Source organism: Vulpes lagopus, chromosome 23 (genome assembly GCF_018345385.1).
Source record: "Vulpes lagopus strain Blue_001 chromosome 23, ASM1834538v1, whole genome shotgun sequence".
Classification (NCBI taxonomy): domain Eukaryota; kingdom Metazoa; phylum Chordata; class Mammalia; order Carnivora; family Canidae; genus Vulpes; species Vulpes lagopus.
The window spans coordinates 8,771,313-8,790,831 of NC_054846.1; the positions used below are offsets into that span (position 1 = coordinate 8,771,313).

General features: G+C 42.2%; 1 protein-coding gene across 2 annotated transcripts in view; it reads right to left on the reverse strand.

The window, feature by feature from the left end:
• Window positions 1-17,730, reverse strand: part of TMEM144 (transmembrane protein 144) — a 55,647-nt gene extending 37,917 nt beyond the window's left edge. For both annotated transcript variants that reach the window (XR_005985135.1, XM_041737777.1), the window contains exons 1-6: window positions 17,491-17,730; window positions 12,108-12,279; window positions 9,812-9,934; window positions 9,121-9,220; window positions 7,406-7,486; window positions 1,509-1,590 (exon numbers count right to left, since the gene is read on the reverse strand). Coding sequence is in view for 1 of the 2 variants with exons in the window: in XM_041737777.1 (XP_041593711.1) it covers window positions 1,509-1,590; window positions 7,406-7,486; window positions 9,121-9,220; window positions 9,812-9,934; window positions 12,108-12,216 (495 nt within the window). In the remaining variant the exon portion in view is untranslated. The remainder of the gene's footprint in view (window positions 1-1,508; window positions 1,591-7,405; window positions 7,487-9,120; window positions 9,221-9,811; window positions 9,935-12,107; window positions 12,280-17,490) is intronic.
• Between the last annotated feature and the right edge of the window lie 1,789 nt (window positions 17,731-19,519).

Sequence of the window (19,519 nt, forward strand, 5' to 3'; positions counted from 1 at the left end):
GAGATAAGAAACTAGATTTGAATTCTTCGTCACGTGTTAAGTTTGGCAATACTGCATTCTTTCAATGATGAAGAGCTCATAGTGTATGGTTGCACAATACCCAGCTGTGCTATTTATGTAACTTTACACTTGGTTTGCTCATATCCTTCCATCTCGCCTAGAAAAATCTAAGGCAGTTAACCTACTACTAAGATACTATGTATCTTTTTCTGAGTTGCATTTTTCTTTTTCTCTCCCTTGGTTTAAAGGGTGGTTGGTCAGGAGGTATCTGACTTCCTAGGGGAGACGGAATTTTGGACACGTTCACACAATCCCAATTCCTCCATTCTCTCTGCAACATTTTCTGGATTAGAGATATCTATGGGCTAACAAATCTTTTCTCTTATACTTAAGCTAATTATTAACTAACATGTCAATTTCAGGTTTCAGTCATCTTATTTGAGGACTTTTTTTTTTTTTTTTAGATTTTATTTATTTATTCATGAGAGACAGAGAGAGAAAGAGAGAGACAGAGGGAGAGAGAGAGGCAGAGACATGGGCAGAGGGCTCCCTCCATGCAGGGAGCCCAATGTGGGACTCAATCCCGGGACCTTGGAATCACCACCTGAGCCAAAGACAGATGCTCAACCACTGAGCCAACTAGGTGCTCCCGATAATGGTTTTGATAGGTGAAGAGGGAAGGAAGAAGAAAAGGTTAATTTTGAAGTAAGGAGTAGAGGCAGCACCTTCCAGGGAGGCAATGACTCTGGAGGGGTATAGGACACTGGTTTCTGAGGGCAGCTAGATAGCCCTGGACCCACAGCAGATAGAAGAGATACTTGAAATAGGAAGGGTTGAGTCTGGATTCATGGTAATTGGAGTTTGCCCCAAAATCACTTTTGTATATGTAGCCATTGGCCCTTATGCTTTGTCAAATCTCTTTTTTGGGTTGTTTCTGTTTAATCAAGATTTGCTACTCCAGACTAATTTAGGTTCTTCAAGGTCAAACAGCGACTTTTTTACATATTTCTTGACTTTACCTTTGAGTGGAACAGGATGTGACAAAAGAGAAAAAGGAAGAAAATCAAGTCCTACTCTTCCTTTCATATGACTTCCTTTTCCTATGACTGGATTTATTCTTTCATTGGCTGCCTCTGATCTATCTACCTTATGGCCTCCCTCCTCCCTCTTCCTAAAAGGGCTTTCATATTTCTCTTCAGTACTTAGGGTCCTCCCATGACAGAAATCTTAAGCCATTCCAAAATATGAGCTTGTAGATACATCTTCTAGTTGGGATCTACCATTAATAGATATAAATAGACCTCTGTGTTTGCTGAGAAGTTTTCCTGTGGCAATCTTGATTGGTTGATATGTAGATCTAACTATAATAAATATGCAAACATGTTTTCAATGGCCACGAATGAAAAAAAAACAAACAACTACCTTCTCATCTGTGTTTCAAATCTATGCACTTTCCTTTTATTTTAATTTTATGTCTCCAATCATATTGTTTCTCATATTGTACTTACATGCTCTGTCATTAATGGTGTGGTGTCCACCGAACACGTGTTATTTGGTATTTCACTTTTGATGAACAAAAATATGAAAGCACTGTAAGGAAAATAAATTTTGGAGATGTTTATCATAACCCTGATTCATATTAAGCTGCTTGAATTTTATGAGAAAACATGGCTTAAATCCAGCCCATTGGTGTAATGATTACTTCCACACTGCCTCCTCAGGGGCCCTGAACTTTCTCTAGGATTGCCTTTCTCTTTGACATCTCTTGTTGTCCCTAACTGCAATGAGTTAGAAGCCTAACTCACAAGAATTCCCCTCAAACCAGATCTTCCTCTTGATTTTCTTGTTTCAGTCAACGGCTGCATTTTTCTTTAATTCTTGCTTAACTCTGGAATCACATGGTAAAAAAAACAAATGAAACACACGGTAAAAAAAAAAAAAAAATGCAAAGTGCTACCCTGTAGCACTATGTCTCACCTATTATGCTGACAAAACCCTAAACATTTAACAACACCCTCTGTTGGACAAACTTTATCATCAAGTTGTTGTGAGGGTTGTTGTACAACCCCCCTGGAGGAGACTCTGGGGCCCTAGAACACCACCACACCCACACTCAGATGAGGCAATCTTCATGGCCACACAATGGAATGCAACACAGATATATATATAAAAGAAACGAGGGACACCCTGTGTGCTCTGATATGGAAAGATCTCCAGAGTATATTTTAAGAGATAAAAACACACACATAAGCCCGATGACTTTCCCCCTTCATCATTCTCTCAAAATGCACCGTTTGTTCATGTTCAGTATCTTTGTAATGGATGCTTCACTTACCATTGACTTTTGAACCATGTAAATAGGTTAAAATGTGTTAAAATATTAAATTAACTTAAGGAAACTAACAACTCTGGTATACTTTTGACATTCTTTTTTAAAAATATGTTTGCATGGTTCAAAAGTTTTGCAAGTACAGAGAAGGCTGAAATAGTGTAGGTACGTAAGTGCAGACTAGTGCTTACGATGTGTTATTTTCTGAACACGAATTTAAAATTTCTTAGCTTCCTTGGTCCAGTCTCTTACTTGCTTTAAAAACCAGAATGGTTCCATATTCTCTTCTGTAGCAAATTGAACTGTCCTTTTGAGTTGTATTATTCTTTGCATTATGTTCCCCAAAACCTACTCCACATCATTCTCCACATGGACTTTCATCTTTGACCTGTCCCTATTCCATCTCTCCTTCACCCCCATCTTTTGAAACCACCTGTTCTTGCTTCTCTTTCTTAGCTGAACACAGCACATACTCCCCTCTTTTTATCCAAACTGAAGAAATGAAGTGCTGAATGTGACAAGAAACCCCCACTCCCAGCTCCATGCTCACTGACTCTTCCTCTTCTCTGAATTTCCACAACACTAAGAATAGTCATTGCATAATCCAGACCATTTACCACAAAGCCTTGTAAACTTTTTTCTCTACAGATTTTCTAATTCAGCAGAAGATAAGAGCTCCTTCAGGGTCCTCAAAGTGCTTAACACTTAGTAAAAATGAGTGCATAAAACCTAATTAAATGTGTGTATCTTACTTAAATGTGTTCTTACATACATGCTTATTTGCAAAGCTATTATTAGACGTCTCAGTTGCATTTTTTCCTCAAAGTTACAATGGAAACCTTCAACCTTGTGTAGACCAGTGTGTTTTCCTAATAAGAATACAGGAGGGTTATGTTAGAGATACTTGAAGGGAACCAATGAGAAAGTCTTTGAATGTTTCTTCAAATGACCGTCTGCCCCTCCTACAAATCACTTGGCCTCTCTGAGTCTCAATTTTTTTCATCTAAAGAAATGGAAACTGATGAATTATTGAAAACTACATCTGAAACTAATGATGTACTATACGTTGGCTAATTGAATTTAAATAAATAGAAATGGGTATATGCCCACTTTACAAAACTGTGTGAGAATGTTTTTAGCAAAACATTTCAGCAGGGACATGCTCTCAATCAGCTCATGTTCTTGTCCTGTCTCCTGGTCTGGGAATTGAGATTTATCCTTCTCTTATTCTGTAGTTAGAGAATTTTCTCCTCTTCTGTGTCTTGGCAAGGAAGAATGTATCTCATTAGATCCAAATTTTCATAGACTATTAGAATCTCTACAGCTTCCAATTTCTAACAGCTCTCATTCCCTTCCCTGGCTGATTTCCTCAAAGTATCATCCTATTGATTTCTTCTTTTGAATGAGTTTTGTGTTGGAGAGGACTTTAGTCAATAGCTTAGTTGAATCCATTTTCACCACTATAGGAAATAACTAATTTTTAAAACTTTTGATTGCAACCTCTTATCAAACATATCAGATTGACTTAGTCCACTTTTAAGTCAGCTGATCCAGCTAAAACAAGACCAGCCCCATTCACTTTGTCCTCAGAATAAATGGCTGAACAGCAGTCTCTGCTGCTTTCCGAACATGGTTGTTTTGCTTTTCCACTCCTAAACGTGCAAAACGCAAGGCTGATTGACCTCCTCGGCCATGTTTCTATGGGAGATCCACAGTGAATTTGTGCAGGACTTCTCTTGTGTTTCCTTGGAGTGTGCCCCAAAGTGCACCACTACCATCTATTACAATGAAGTCAAACTTGCTGTGAGAGCCTTTGTATGGGATTTGTTGTCACACAAATACAATGATGTATTAATTGGTTTGAAAGGTTCAAAGTCAATGTTGACTTTCTTTTCCTTTCCTTCTTCCGTTACAATTGTGCCACCGTAAACAACCAGGCCATTTGGAGGCACTTTGTTATAAAGTTTGAGTCTTTGTTTTACAGATGTAATAGCTCTCAGGACAGAAAGGCAGTTTACTGGTGACTTAATGTTAGATGTAGTTCCAAACTTATCTGCTAACATTTTTGGCACTTGTGAAATCTGGTCTTTGGGAGAATGATCAAGGACATGATGCTTGTGCCATTGCTTAGGGCACAAGCTCATATCTGTGGGGTTGTCGCCATATTCTTGCCTCCTCCTCCCTAAGGGGCCTAGTCCTGGGTGGCAGGGGCTGCTCCTCTCCAGTAGTGCCTCTTGGATTTTTTTAAAAAAAGATTTTTATTTATTTATTTGAGAGAGAGAGAGAGAGAGAGAGAGAGAGCAAGTGAGCAGGGTGAAGGGCAAAGGGAGAGAGAAAATCCCAAACAGATTCTGAGCTGAGCGTGGAGCCTGATATGGGGCTCCACCTCATGACTCTGAGATCATGACCTGAGACGGAACCAAGAGTTGGATGCTTAACCAACTGTGCCACCCAGGCCCCCACAGACATGAGATTTTTATAATCATATGCAGGTGGATGTATAGTAGGGAAATGGGGGAGAAGAGAGGAAAAACCTGTGAAACATTCAGAAAAAACTTTTTATAGGATTATATATAAAATGGGGGATGAAAGGAAAAAAAATTTAAGGTGGCTAAAATTTTGAATTGGAGTAACTGTGGAACAGCTAGGTTTTGCCCATGGGAGGCATACAGTCAGACTTACACGTTGGGAGAAGCCATTTGGTTTTGATGGTGGCTCTGGTAGTTTCAGCTGCGGTGATAACTCAGGGCAGAGGCAACTGTGCTGGTTGGAGTGTGGACTCTAGGACTTTGGGCAGAGCCCCCTTACTCCTTTTGCTCCATTGGGCCTTGCAGTTTTTTAAGCAATTCCCTCTGTGAAATGCTCTTCTGTTTAAAATACCTACAGTGAGAGAACCTGGGTGGCTCAGTCGGTTGAGTGCCCCTTGATTTCAGCTCAGGTCATGATCTCAGGGACATAAGATCGAACCTCATGTTAGGCTGTGTGCTAGGCGTAGAGCCTGCTTAAGATTCTCTTTCCCTCTGTCCCCCACCTTCAAAAAATTAAAAAACAAAACAAAACAAAACACCTAGAGTGGTTTTGGTTGTGGAACCTGACTGATACTACCTTACATATAGGAAAAATGTAAGCCTTGAAACAATCCCACCTATCCTTTAAAAACTGGACTCTACAGAGGAGAGGATCAATAATGTCAATTTTGAAAAGAAAAGCAAAAGGATGTGACCAACAAATCTAACCATATTCCAATTTTCTTTACACTGGCCATGAAACTGCAAGCTTATTCAATGAATGCCCTTTGAACAAACTGATTTAATGGAGTTAAAATGATCAAATGAATGTTTCTAGGAGGTCCTCTTGGTAAAGAACATAGACGGGAGCCAGAATGCACTACAGGAAGAGATCGCTGCCTTTCTGTGCCACAGACCAAACTCCTAATCCAGCTGCCTGATTCCCCAGGTGCACTGACAGTTTACCACAGACTGAAAGGGAAAACAGTGATTGCATATGAAATAGTTACTAATCAAAATAATGAGTCTTATAATAAAAATTATCCAATTTATAGAGCATTAGCCATATATATGCCTAGAAATATACATAGCCCTTGACATATTTCTTCTCATTTCATCTTCAAAATATTTTATAAGGCTGGCACAATTATTATTACCTCCACGTTAGCTCCAGATGGAGAAACCAGGGCTTAGAGAAATCAAGTGATTTGCCCAAGGTCATACGGGAAGAAGTGGGCAGGACATGCATAGTTTGCAATTTTAGAGAATGTAGTTTCTAAAGAAAGAAGAAATATGGAGAAAAACAATGCCTGATGGACTGAGTAAATTGGCCTTAAATTACTATTAAGTCACAACTAAGGCACGCTACATTACAATTTTGGGGCGTAAAGAAATTGTTTTTGACATGAGAGACACCTAACTCTGGGAAATGAACAAGGGGGTAGTGGAAGGGGAGGTGGGTGGGGGGTTGGGGTGACTGGGTGACGGGCACTGAGGGTGGCACTTGGCAGGATGAGCACTGGGTGTTATGCTATATGTTGGCAAATTGAACTCTATTAAAAAATTAAAAAAAAAAAAGAAATTGGTTTTGAGAGAGCTATTCAAAGCCAGGATGCCATGTGAATTGTACAAAATACATAAAATTGCCTCTAACCAAAAATGTCAGGAATCTGCTTTTTTAGAATAATCTATGTTATTTCTTCTCCAATTGGCCTGGAACCACTCTCTTAGGCAACATTTCAATGACAAAGAGATTGTTCCTGAAATGTGGCTGGGGAAAAGCCATCGTTGCAGTAGGAAGAGAAATATAGTGTTCTTTCCCTGAAGAATAAAAAAGTACTAAAATCTTTCCAGACGGTGCTATCCATTATGCGAAGCACTGACAGGGAATATAAATGGAGTCTAGAATGGAAAGGGACTGAATTTAAGGTGACCTAATTCCTGCTGGAGTTTTATTGATTGAACACTGCCAGAGATTTAAAGTCATTTTCATCTTTATTCATATAGTGCATACGACTAGACACAGATACATCCAAAAACATGTACAAAAATGAATATGTGTTTTTATAGGTGAGGGAGTAGTTATCTGACTGGGATAAGACCAGATGAGGTGACAGGAGTTTGGAAACTGGGGGGTAAAGAGGAAATGAGTAATAAGAGGAGAGAATTAATGGCTATTCCAGGGGCATCTGGGAGCCAGCATAATATTTATTTATATAGTATTTTTTAGTTTGCAAAATAATGTGCCATTTGATTCCAATTTATGAGCTATGTACTATGATTTTTCTAAAAATCACAGATAATGAAAGTGAGCTTCAAAGCAGCTAAACGATTTTCCTAGGGTCTCAGAGCTTTTCAGAACTAAAGCTGGGGCCTGCGACCCCAGAGCTGGCCTGCTTTCTCCTCGAAAAGCCAAATCTGTAAATGTAAATGAAGAATCTGAGAACAAATCATGTCACTTTTATGAAATGCAGGTTTAAAAAAATGTAAACACATTATGATCTCTAAAAGGTATTCTAAATATTGTAAACGTTTGGAAGAACACTTAAAATCAGAAATGACTGTGTACCTTACTACTGATAATCCAGCTCCAATGTAATTTAGCACCGGGTTTGATACTTCTTCTGCATCCATTCCAAACCAACCAAACCTGGAATTGAGAAAGTTACACCAAAGTAGGTGTTTTTGAAAATGTGTTCATCAGTTGTGTTCAAGAGCATGGACTCAGGGTCGGATTCCTGGATTCAAATCCTAAATCCCTCTCTTATTAACTGTGATTTGAAAAAGTTGACTCTTTACCATGCTTCCAGTTCCCCATGTTTAAAATGGGGTACCTACAAGGTAGGTATACTTATTATATATTATAACACCTTCCTTCTTATGAAGATATTTTAGATGAGTTAGTATATGTAAAAGTGCTTATGAGGGTCCCTTTCTTATTAAGACTAAGGAAGAAGACAAAATAGATTAAGTGGCTAATTGAATGCCAAATAACTGGCTGAAATTTTGTATAGCATTTATTGAAACAGACTTTTAGGTAACTGCTTGGTTAATGATCACTACTTTTTTGCATCACCTTCCACCCCCCCCTTTTTTTTTTCACACCTTGAGATTGTAGCAATCATGACCAACAATTACTGTGAACCACTCAGGGCAAGAATGAAAGAGGCAAGAAGAAAAAGCAAAAGAAAATAGCACTTGTGAAAAGCAGGTAGGAGAGTGGGGAAAGGCCAGGAAAGAACAAATTGGAGGTTATTTTGTTCTGTTATTACTGAGGTTGTTATAATGCTTTGCGAGGGAAGAGGAGCCCAAAAAGTAAGAGCGACATCCTCCCTTCTATTCCTTTTCCCAAACTCAACTTGAATGTTAATTTTAATGCTAACCAAGGGCAGCACAGTCATACAGAAGTTTCTAGGATGAGGAGGATCTTCTACAGGTGCACTGTATAACAGGGGAGTTCCTAGCCCTCTATGGCTATTGAGCTCTTGACATATATATATATTTGGGCAGTGCAGCTGTAGAACTGTTTAATTTGATTAGATTTTAACTCATTTAACTTTAAATATAAATGGACACATGTGGCTTGTGGTGACCCTGCTGGACTCCTCTAGAGCTGGGGTTGGCACACTTTTCCTTAGAGGGCCAGAGAGTAAATATTTTAGGCTTTGCGGGCCAGCTGGTCTCTTGCAATTACACAACTCTGCCACTGTAGTGTAAAAGCAGCCCCAGACAATATGAAATGGATGGATGTTCCAATAAAATGCTATTTTCAAAAATGGCTGGGAACGTGGGCCATGGCTTGCTGACCCTGGCCCAGGCTCTAGAAGGAATATGTGCTTTAAAACTAGGAGACTGGGGTTTGAAGCCTAGCTTATTCATTCTGTGATATTCAGCAAGTTACTCCATCTCTTTGTCTTTCAGCTCTCTTATAAGGCAGTGCACACCTCATATTTGTGAAAATGAGGAAAATGATGCATGTAAAATGATGCAATATGTCCAGCAAATTGTCACACAATAAAAAGAGAAAATAAACATCAGTTCCCCTCTTCTCTTCCTTCTTCTGTTCTGAGGAGATACTTCTTTGCTGTATCTTAACCAAATATCTAGATCAGATATTAGAATTTAGGGCAAATAATAATTAAAAATTGCATATTTTATGTGTCTGTCTTCCCATTTGTAATCTCTGTGAAGGTAAAAACCAGGTTATTCCTCTTAGCTAGCCCAATCCCTAGAACTTGCCTTACATCAGTGTAGAGAATCTTAGTTGAAATTGTTTTGCGTTACCTTGAGCTTGCCCAGCCAGTTAGTGTATTAAATGATCCCCAGATTAAGATTCCAAGGCCTAAACCAATGGTTTTGATAACTGGGACAACAGCGATGTTCCCTGCGGATGTAACATACAGAAAAAAGATGTTATTTTTAAGACAAAAATACATTTATAAATTGAATTAATTTTTTAAAAAGATTTATTTATTTATTCATGAGAGATACAGACTGAGAGAGAGGTAGAGACGTAGGCAGGGGGAGAAGCAGACTTCTTGCAGGAAGCCTGACTTGGGACTCGATCCCGGATCCTGTGATCATGACCTGATAATAGAAATTAGTTCAGTTTCTTTTTTTCTTTTAAGATTTTATTTATTGATGGTGGATTATTCAGTTTCTTTTTTTCTTTTAAGATTTTATTTATTGATGGTGGATTATTCAGGATTGCTGTTTGTGCTATTTTATTATGAACCAGAGTTATTTTTTAAATATTTTATTTATTTATTCATGAGAGACACACAGAGAGAGGGGCAGAGACACAGGCAGAGGGAGAAGTAGGCTCCCCACAGGGAGCCCGATGCAGGACTCGATCCCAGGACCCCAGGACTACAAGCTGAAGGTAGACGCTCAGCCGGTAAGCCACCTAGGTGTCCTCAGAGTTATTGTGATCACAGTATCAAATAATTAAAGAATAAATTATATCCTACATTACCTGTTGCCCAAATGCAGCCCCCAACCATTGCAAAAGGCCAAAATTTAGGGCAATGTAGTATCAGATTGACCACAAGGGCAATCGACCATATGGCAGCACAAAGTACCCACTGGAGAAACATTCCTGAAAAGAAAAGAAATTGGTTTCAGTGGTTCAAACTAAATTAATGCTTCTGAGTATCAAAGAGATATTATTACAGGAATGGCCACAACTTATTGAATGTTTATATGGCGGTACTTTGCACACTCAATATAATTTTTACAACTACGATGCATCCGAGTTAACTCTAGTTTAAAAAATGGAAGAAATGAATGTGAGATGAAGCAACCTGTCTCAACAGCTAACGGTTGGTACAGCTGGAATTCAAACCTACGCCGTCTAGTCCACAGCTTACCAAACACAGTGTGTTCCTGCGTAACATTCCTCTGTCTGTTTCACCTATTAGACAAGTCAAGAATTTTCTACCAAAGAGTACTGGCAAGACCAAGTCTACGTACTCTTATTCGAATGCCACAGCTAGTGCCATCTCTCACCAAAACACGGCATTCAGAACTTCAGAACAGCACAACAGTAAGTTAAATCTTTGGGATTGTTGATGCCATCTTTGGGATAAAAACAAAACCACTTATGGCCACATGTAGACCTCTCCCAGTTAGAGTTGAATGCCTGTGATGACCAAACATTACAAACCTGACAATTAGCATTCTGGGTCAGGGCATTCTCCTTTCTGTGCTCTGGGTTGCCATTTGCCAATTAGCTGAAGAAGACACGGTGATAAGAAGTATGTCTGTACCTGACGCTTCTGTACCATCAAGGGTTTAGGGATTAAAAGGTTAAAGAAAACGTTGACACTGGAAGAAATATTAGGGCAGTTATGACTCAGTGTAGCAGTTCTGACTCCCCCTATGGAAGATATTTGCCTGTTGAGATTCAGTCTCATGGTGGAGGAGAGAACAAAAAATGGCTGTTAACCTCTAGGACAAAAAAGGGACGATCCCAGAAATGAAAGGGAACTTCATCTTAACAAGTTCTTCATTTTACAAAAGAGAAACTGAGAACAAAAGAGCTAGTGAGACTTGTTCAGGACCACACAGTTGTGGAAAGACACCTAAAAGCCAGTTCCTCTATCCCTTTGTATATATTTTGTTCTTATTTTAGTCGTTTCCGTTTCCATCCTAACTCCAAAGAAAAAGAGAAGAAAGGCTTGGAAAGAAAAAGATTTGTAATCCTATTGTTTAAGTAGCAGCAAGTCATAAGGAGCTGAGGTGGCAAAGTAACTGCTTCCCACCAGGTGCTCAGCGTTAACATCTGAACATCCCCTTCTCCTGGCTGTAACGCTAAAGGCATGTGGATTCAAAAAAAAAAAAAAAAAAAAGAGAGAGAGAGAGAGAGAGAAAACTTCTTGCTTTTCCTTCCCCGAAGTTCACATTACAGGCAGGGCAACTATAATGTGTCACGTGTGTTCCTAAAAACATTGCACTACACAAAATCACATAATAAAAAACTGTAGAGTTTTTATGGGGAAGAAGGGAATAGCACTCAAAAAAAATTTCATCAACAACATATTAAAAAAAAAAAAGACACGAACCCAATAAAAAATGGTAGTAGGGTTTTACACTGGCTTAGTGGCCAAGAAATTCACAGGTCTTCCAAAAATATGGCACCTGAACTGGAACTTGGTGGTTTGCTTCTGGAAGTGGGCATTGGAAGTGTGGCAGCTTGTGACGTTGGGGGATGGGGGGCAGAAGGGGAAGGGTGGGGGGAGCCTAACCTCACATGGGACTGGGTGTGGTGCTGAGGGGGCTGGGGATGCTGCAGGGTGTGTGTGCAAGCGCCTTTCAGGCTTTACTGGGCCTCTTTATTCACCTGGGTGCAGGTTTCTTCGTTCACCTGACAGTGTATCAGAGTCAAAACTGCACATAAACACAACATTTGTGTTGGGCTCAATGTGTTCTCTATTATATGAAGCATGTTCGAGATTCATGTTTTCAAAACAAGTGTATGTGAGTAGAACCGACTAACCTTTTGTAAACATGACAGATATGGCTAGAAAGCTCTCCTGATGGTCACTCTCTCAGCTTTACCATGGAACACACGCTCACGATTATTCTCTACTGACTAAATCTCAGATAAACTGGCACGAGCACCATCAACTGATTTAGCGTGAGCTCTATTCATTTGGTGCCAGGTACAAGAAGATCTGTGGCCATCGTTAAAAAAAAAAAAAAAAAAAAAAGACCAAAAAAGAGAACTTGACGTTTAAACATAAAGTTAGCAACGAAGGAAAAATAATTACCATCACCAGTCTCGTATTTTTTAAGTGGTACAAAATTTGAGCCAAACAGAAGGACGGCTACAAAGCAGCAGATGAAACCAATGGTTAGGTCCGTTCCGCTACTGCTCATGATTCCAGCGCTGCCTGCGAGTAAGCCGGTTCACTTCACACTTGATGTCCTTTTCAAGAGCTTCTGAAATAAATCAAAAATAAAACCATTAAAAAAAATAAATAAAACCATTAAGAAGCTGTGAGTTCTGTGAACAAACTGTGATTACTATGTGACATTTATTGAGGTTTTCGAAAGTATGCTAAGATTCCTTCCTCCAGATAAAAAGTTAGGACATTAGGAAGTTATGTATTATGTTCACACCCCACGGTCATTTGTTTTCTTCTTTTATTTTACCAACAAATACTTTTTTTGATCACTAATGTGCAATTAAGAGAAAAATAACTTTGTCTTTAGAGCTGGAACACTTCTAAGATCTGGAAATAATTTTTTTCTTTTCTTTTTTTTTTTTTTTAAGATTCATTCATTGATTTGAGAGAGAGAGAGAGAGAGAGAGAACAAGTGGGGGGAGAGGCAGAGGGAAAGAGAATCCTCAAGCCATCTCAGGACCACAAGATCACGGCCTGAGCCGAAACCAACAGGTGGATGCTTAATGAACTGAGCTACCTGGGCACCCCTGGAGATAATTCTTATTATATCATACAAAATTCTCCTGTGTAGGTGGACTGGTGTAATGAAAAGATTTATGGACCGAGACTCAATTTACTTCAATTGGTTGTTGTGACAATCAAATGAGAGAGGATGTGTGACGACTTTCAGAACTACCAGCCTGGGGCACCTGTGTGGCTCAGTAGGTTAAACATCTGACTTTTCACTTCAAGTCATACATGAGATCAAGCCCTGCCTTGGGCTCTGCTTTAGGTGTGGGACCGGCTTAAGATTCCTTCTCCCTATTTATATATATTTATATAAAAAAAGAACTATTAGTGCCTCAAAAGCAAAAGTTTTTTTTTTTTTTTTTTAATTTCAAATAGGAGCTTAAGGGCACATTTAGGTTGTATTGCTTTTACATACTCAGATTTACCTAGAGGCAAAGGCACTTTTTGCATCAGTAGTACCCTCATGGTGTGTATTTAAGAAGTTCATGAAACCTTATATCTTTACAACTTAAAAAAAACTGCACAGATAAAACAATCTCTTAAAGATCTCTTCAAGAATTTCTTAAATCTCTTCAAGATTAGATCCTTGAAATATCCCTTCGGGAATCTCCTAGACTCTTAAGGATAGAGAACTGAGGGTGGATGGAAGGAGCTGGGTGGAGGACGGGTGAGGGATGATGGGGCTTAAGGAGCCGGGCACTTGTTATGATGAGCACTGGGTGTTGTATATAAGTGATGAATCACTAAATTCTACCCCCGAAGCCAATATTACACTATATGTTAACTAAGTAGAATTTAAGTTAAAATTTGGAAACAAACCCAAGGACTCTCCTAAAGTGGTGTGATGCACGATACCATCACCTGGTCAGCAGAACAATGTGAGGCAGCTGGTCAGCCACCTGTGCAATCTGGTGGCCACTGGCCACAAGTGGATAATTAAATTTTCATTAAAGTAAAAAAAAAAATTCAGGTCCTTAGCCAAGCTAATTAAATATCAAGTGCCTGATAGCTCCTCATAGCCAGTAGTTACCATTCTGAACAGTGCCGATTATAGAACATTTCCACCATTACAGCAAGTTCTATTGGACAGCACTGCTAAGCTTATTAAAAAGTCTGATTCCCTATGAAGAAAAGGACCCAAACCACCCAAACCACAAATAGCGAAGAATCAAATATTTTTCATTACATTTGGAAAAGGCTATGGAACATGATTCACCCTTTAGTTGTTTAACCTACATGAGAAAAAAAATAATACAAAAGGACTCTCTTTTATTACAAGAGATAATCAGAGTCTTTCCACAATATCATTGTGAAACCATATTTTGCACATTGACCCTTTGGTTCGCTTCACTTCCTTAAGCCTTCTGGAATGGAAGATAATCAACCCAGTCTTTTTTTTTCCCCTCCAGACTTAATGTTGGGTGATGACTTCTTGGGGACATCTGAAATCACCTTTCCTTGTTACCTTATTTTACAATGATATTTACTTTAAAGGTGTTTGGGGGCGCCTGGGTGGCTCAGTCGGTTAAGTGCCCGACTCTTGGTTTCAGCTCATGTCATGATCTCAGGGTCATGAGATTGAGCCCTGAGTCAGGCTCCAGGCTCACTGGGGAAGGTTTGAGATTTTCTCTCTCCCTCCCCCTCTGCTCCTCTCTGCCAGGCTCTCTCTCTCTCTCTCTCTCAAATAAATAAATCATAAAAAAAAGGTGTTTCATTTTTCCATGTATTGTTTCTTAGGTTTTCTTGTTGAGAATATTAAATATAGAGCTACCTACAATATATATTCTTTGGCATTGTTATGGATAATTTAACTGAAAATAGGGATAACTTCAGAATGGCTCAATAAATCTTAGTAAGAAAAAACACCTATTTGAAATTGTATGTGCTGTCTTGAAATAAACCAAAAACCAATGTCTGTAAGACAATATCCTCCTTGGGGACGTAGGTGAGAAAGAGACACTGAGACGTATTGAAACACTAACACAATAACACTACTCCAATAAAAATAATAGTTTTACTGTGGTGCCACGTTTTAGCCCTGCAATTGCTTACATGGACTATTGCTCAAGAGTCAGGCAGGTGACTGCTGCTAAGGTATCAGGACCGGATTAGGCCAGAGGGGCAGGAGTTATCTGGGAAGGATTCAAGGGACCAAGAAGATTTGGTTGATAGCTAAGAAATCGTGTTTTATTTTTTTCTATTTTAATTAAAATAAGCAAAGTGAAACAAAACCTCTATAAGCACACTGATAAGAGAAGGCCTAACCCTCAGAAGTGACAGATTTTTTTAATGAAAAGATGGCTTTCTTAAAGACTATTGACAGCCCTAAACTTAGCTTTCATTCCAACTGAAGTACTAATTTGAAGTGCCAATCAGAGGGCATAAATTGCATTTTGACTGCTGAATGAACATCATCAATGTTAATTTACTTAAAGCTATTGGTGCAAATAAATGAAATGTATTGCCCACAACTCTGGTACGTTTCAGAAAGCAAGGGATCTAGTTTGCACGGCGGGCTGGCGGGTTGGCAGTATGCCCTGACTTTAAGGAAGAACCCGCCTAAGTCAATAAAAAATAAGATTTATATGAAAAGGTAAGGCCAGATGGCTTTTAGCACGTTACTTCAATCCTTTTGTAGTGCAGACCTGTTGAATGAACAACCTAAAACAGAAGACGCCTGGGTATGGAGTCTGCACCAGGATCTTCCCCTCAAGGACCCTTGCTGCTTTAGGCACTTCTGGCTTGGTCTGTGGCCTTCATTAAAAAGTATAAGACTAACTTTGTCACTGGTCCCAAGGAGACACTTTTAACCACTGAGTGTACTCATTGGAGATAATATTGAATAATAGCCCTGTTTTTTGGGAGTTTGGGAGGAAGCGGAATAGGTTTGAGACATTCCTTTGTGTGGTAGGGCCTGGAGGAGAAAGCCCTTGGGCAGGAATGGGGTTTCACTTACTCTCCCACCTACTCCCAACACCCAGTAGATGGTTTTCCATAATAAACTGGGATTTCCTTTTGAAAAAAACAAACAAATAAAAAACTGACACCATTCAAATGCAAACTACAGGAACTGAAGTCATTCAAATGAAAACTACAGGATTCTTCACAAACTAATATCAAACTGGAATAGATACAAGACAGTTTATATCATAGATTATTAAAATATTACAATTTGTCTTAACATAGAACAGCTTTCCCGAGCTGCTGCATAACGATCCAAACAAAAAATAGTTTTTAAATGTTCGCTTTCCAGTGTCCTCTGAGATTTTTTTAAAACCACATTCATTTGTATTTTAATACTCATTTCATTTATTAAGTAAATGTTTTTTGTTCTCGATTTTGCCTGTCACTGTGAGCTTCTATGGAGGGTCTTTTTTTTTTTTTTTTTTTTTTGGTTAGTAGTTGGCACGTTCTGGTCACTAAGGCTCGTTCTACTGCAGCCAAGATTTCACTTTTAGTTTCGCGCTAATTTCCTCCACGCTCCCCGCGAGCTCCGCCCGCCTCTTGGGTACAGTTGGCAGCGCTGGACTCCTGACTTCTGAGCTTTGGTTTTTCCTTTTAAGCATCAGCGTGTTCTGGAAAATCATGAGAGGCTCCGCCGCAAAGCCCCCGGGTCCCCCGCAGGTGCTGGTACAGTCCCCGGGTCCCCGCAGGTGCTCCTCCTCGCCCCTGGGTCCCCGCAGGTGCTCCTCCTGAGCCCCCGGGTCCCCGCAGGTGCTCCTCCTGGCTCCCGGGTCCCCGCAGGTGCTCCTCCTCGCCCCGGGTCCCCGCAGGTGCTCCTCCTCGCCCCCGGGTCCCCGCAGGTGCTCCTCCTCGCCCTGGGTCCCCGCAGGTGCTCCTCCTGAGCCCCCGGGTCCCCGCAGGTGCTCCTCCTGAGCCTCCGGGTCCCCGCAGGTGCTCCTCCTCGCCCCGGGTCCCCGCAGGTGCTCCTCCTCGCCCCCGGGTCCCCGCAGGTGCTCCTCCTCGCCCTGGGTCCCCGCAGGTGCTCCTCCTGAGCCCCCGGGTCCCCGCAGGTGCTCCTCCTGAGCCCCCGGGTCCCCGCAGGTGCTCCTCCTCGCCCCGGGTCCCCGCAGGTGCTCCTCCTCGCCCCCGGGTCCCCGCAGGTGCTCCTCCTCGCCCCGGGTCCCCGCAGGTGCTCCTCCTCGCCCCGGGTCCCCGCAGGTGCTCCTCCTGAGCCCCCGGGTCCCCGCAGGTGCTCCTCCTGAGCCTCCGGGTCCCCGCAGGTGCTCCTCCTGAGCCCCCGGGTCCCCGCAGGTGCTCCTCCTCGCCCCCGGGTCCCCGCAGGTGCTCCTCCTCGCCCCGGGTCCCCGCAGGTGCTCCTCCTGAGCCCCCGGGTCCCCGCAGGTGCTCCTCCTCGCCCCGGGTCCCCGCAGGTGCTCTTACTCGGCCCCTGGGCCCCCGCAGGTGCTCTTCCTGAACCCCCGGGTCCCCGCAGGTGCTCCTCCTGAGCCTCCGGGTCCCCGCAGGTGCTCTTACTCGACCCCTGGGTCCCCACAGGTGCTCTTCCTGAACCCCCGGGTCCCCGCAGGTGCTCCTCCTGAGCCCCCGGGTCCCCGCAGGTGCTCCTCCTCCTCGCCCCGGGTCCCCGCAGGTGCTCTTACTCGGCCCCTGGGTCCCCGCAGGTGCTCCTCCTGAGCCCCCGGGTCCCCGCAGGTGCTCCTCCTCAGCCCCCGGGTCCCCGCAGGTGCTCCTCCTGAGCCCCCGGGTCCCCGCAGGTGCTCGTGCTCGTACTCACCGCGCTGCGGCTCCGCACCGCGCCCAGGAGGCCGCTCGGTCCCCGCCTGTGTCCCCCGCCGCTGGCGCCGCCCGCCAGCCTTTCCCCCCGCGGGGACATCCACCTGGCCCGGGGCTCGAGCACCTGCGACCTCAGGTCTGCGGCGTGGCGCCGCCCCGTCGCGGGGACGAGCACAGCGGGCGCCGAGGGCTCTAACCCGGAGGCCCTAACCCGGAGGCCGGGGCGGCCCAGGGCGCCTCCCTCCTCGCCTTGGCCTGGAGACTCACGTGACTCCCGGAGGCGCCCCCAGGCCGTTTGTCAATCAGCCTGGAAAGGCCTTTGTGCCTTTGTAGAGCCGGTTGTTCCTGCTGGGGAGCTCTGGGCCGGCTCCCTCTACAAGTCAAGGGGCTAGGCGGGATTCCTGTTGTTCCTGGTGGCACGGGAGGCTGAGGGATCTCACACAATCGCAAAAGGCTATCTAAAATGGAATTTGTTGTGGCCATCAAGAAATTCATCTGAACCACTAACATCCCTGTGACATCACAAGATTTCCCCTGTAATCACCAAGGCTTCCTAAATGCGCCCAAATCGGTTTTTCCCCCTCTATATTTATCTAATAGGTGTTGAGTACCACGTGAGGCCGTGTGTTCCAGGCCTCTCAAACTTGATTGCATATTATTACCTTCACAGACGGGTTTTGTTTTGTTTAGTTTTTGAAATACTAATATCTGGACCCCACAGCAGACCGGCTGAAATAGAATCTCTGGAATCCTTTTCTCCTCCAGGTGATTCTAATGTGAAGCCAGTCTTGAGAATCACATTCTAGATCAAGAGTCAAGTTTTATTCCTGGGAAGAATTACCTGGAGAATGAGTTAAAAATCCAGGTTCCTGATATCTTGATTTCGATTTTGAGACACATTGCCTTAGTCTTCCACTGTCGGATATGTAACATATGGCTATTTGAATTCGAATTAGAATAAAAATTCAGTAGTTCACTTATACTGGACACTTTTTAAGGGCTCAGTAGCCGCATGTTTGGATTACAGACCATTTCTATCATTGCAGAAAGTTCTGTTGGACAACACTTTCTGGACCCAAGAGCCCTGAGAGTGCAGCAGGGTAACCTATAGGGAGTCCTAGCTTCATATATATTCCAGAATGGCAAGGGACAAGGGACACAGAGACAAACAAATAAATTTAGAAAAGGGGAAGTGCCGGGTTCTGTCCTAGTCTAAGAGATCAAGGAAGGCCTCTCTGAGGAAGTGACATTTAGCAGAAACAATTTAGTAGTTGGTAATGACTGCAGAGTTACAAGAGGGAGAAAGCATAAAGACTGCTCAGAGATGAGGTATCCTGGAAGGAAGTCCTGCTTTAAACATTACTCATATGCATAAACAATAATGTAAGAAGCGAGGGTGCCTGGGTGGCTCAGTTGGTTAAGCAGCTGATTCTGGATTTTGGCTCAGGTCATGATCTCAGGGTTGTGAAATTGAGCCCCACCTCTGGCTCCATGCTGAGTGTGAAGCCTGCTGGGGATTGTGTGTGCATGTGTGTGTGTGTGTGTGTGTGTGTGTCTCCCCCCATCCCTTCCTGCTCATATTTTTTCCCTCTCTAAAAAATAATAAATAAAAAATAAATAAAATAAAAAAAAAACCCAATAGTGTAAGAAGCAGATGGGAAGGAAAAGTATCATGTTATTTAAAGAATTAAGGAAGCTAAGGATTTTCACCCAAGGGAAGATATTAATTCGGCACTTCAGTAAAATTTTGAGGAAACAAGTTGCCCTTTTGTCACAATCTGTCTCTCCTCCCAGAATCCAACCCAGAATTGTTTCACTTCATGATTACAAGAGACCTCAATAATCCATGTGTTCATTCTTGCTTTAGTTTCACATTGGGAAATCGAGACTCACAACATTATTGTGAACTTCCTAAAATCTTAAAGTGAATTGGGGGCTGAGTCAGGATTGGGGACATTTATTATAGGATGTCCCAGGTCCAGTGCTTTTCACATCATGCCACAAATCCAACTCGAACATGGATGATTCTC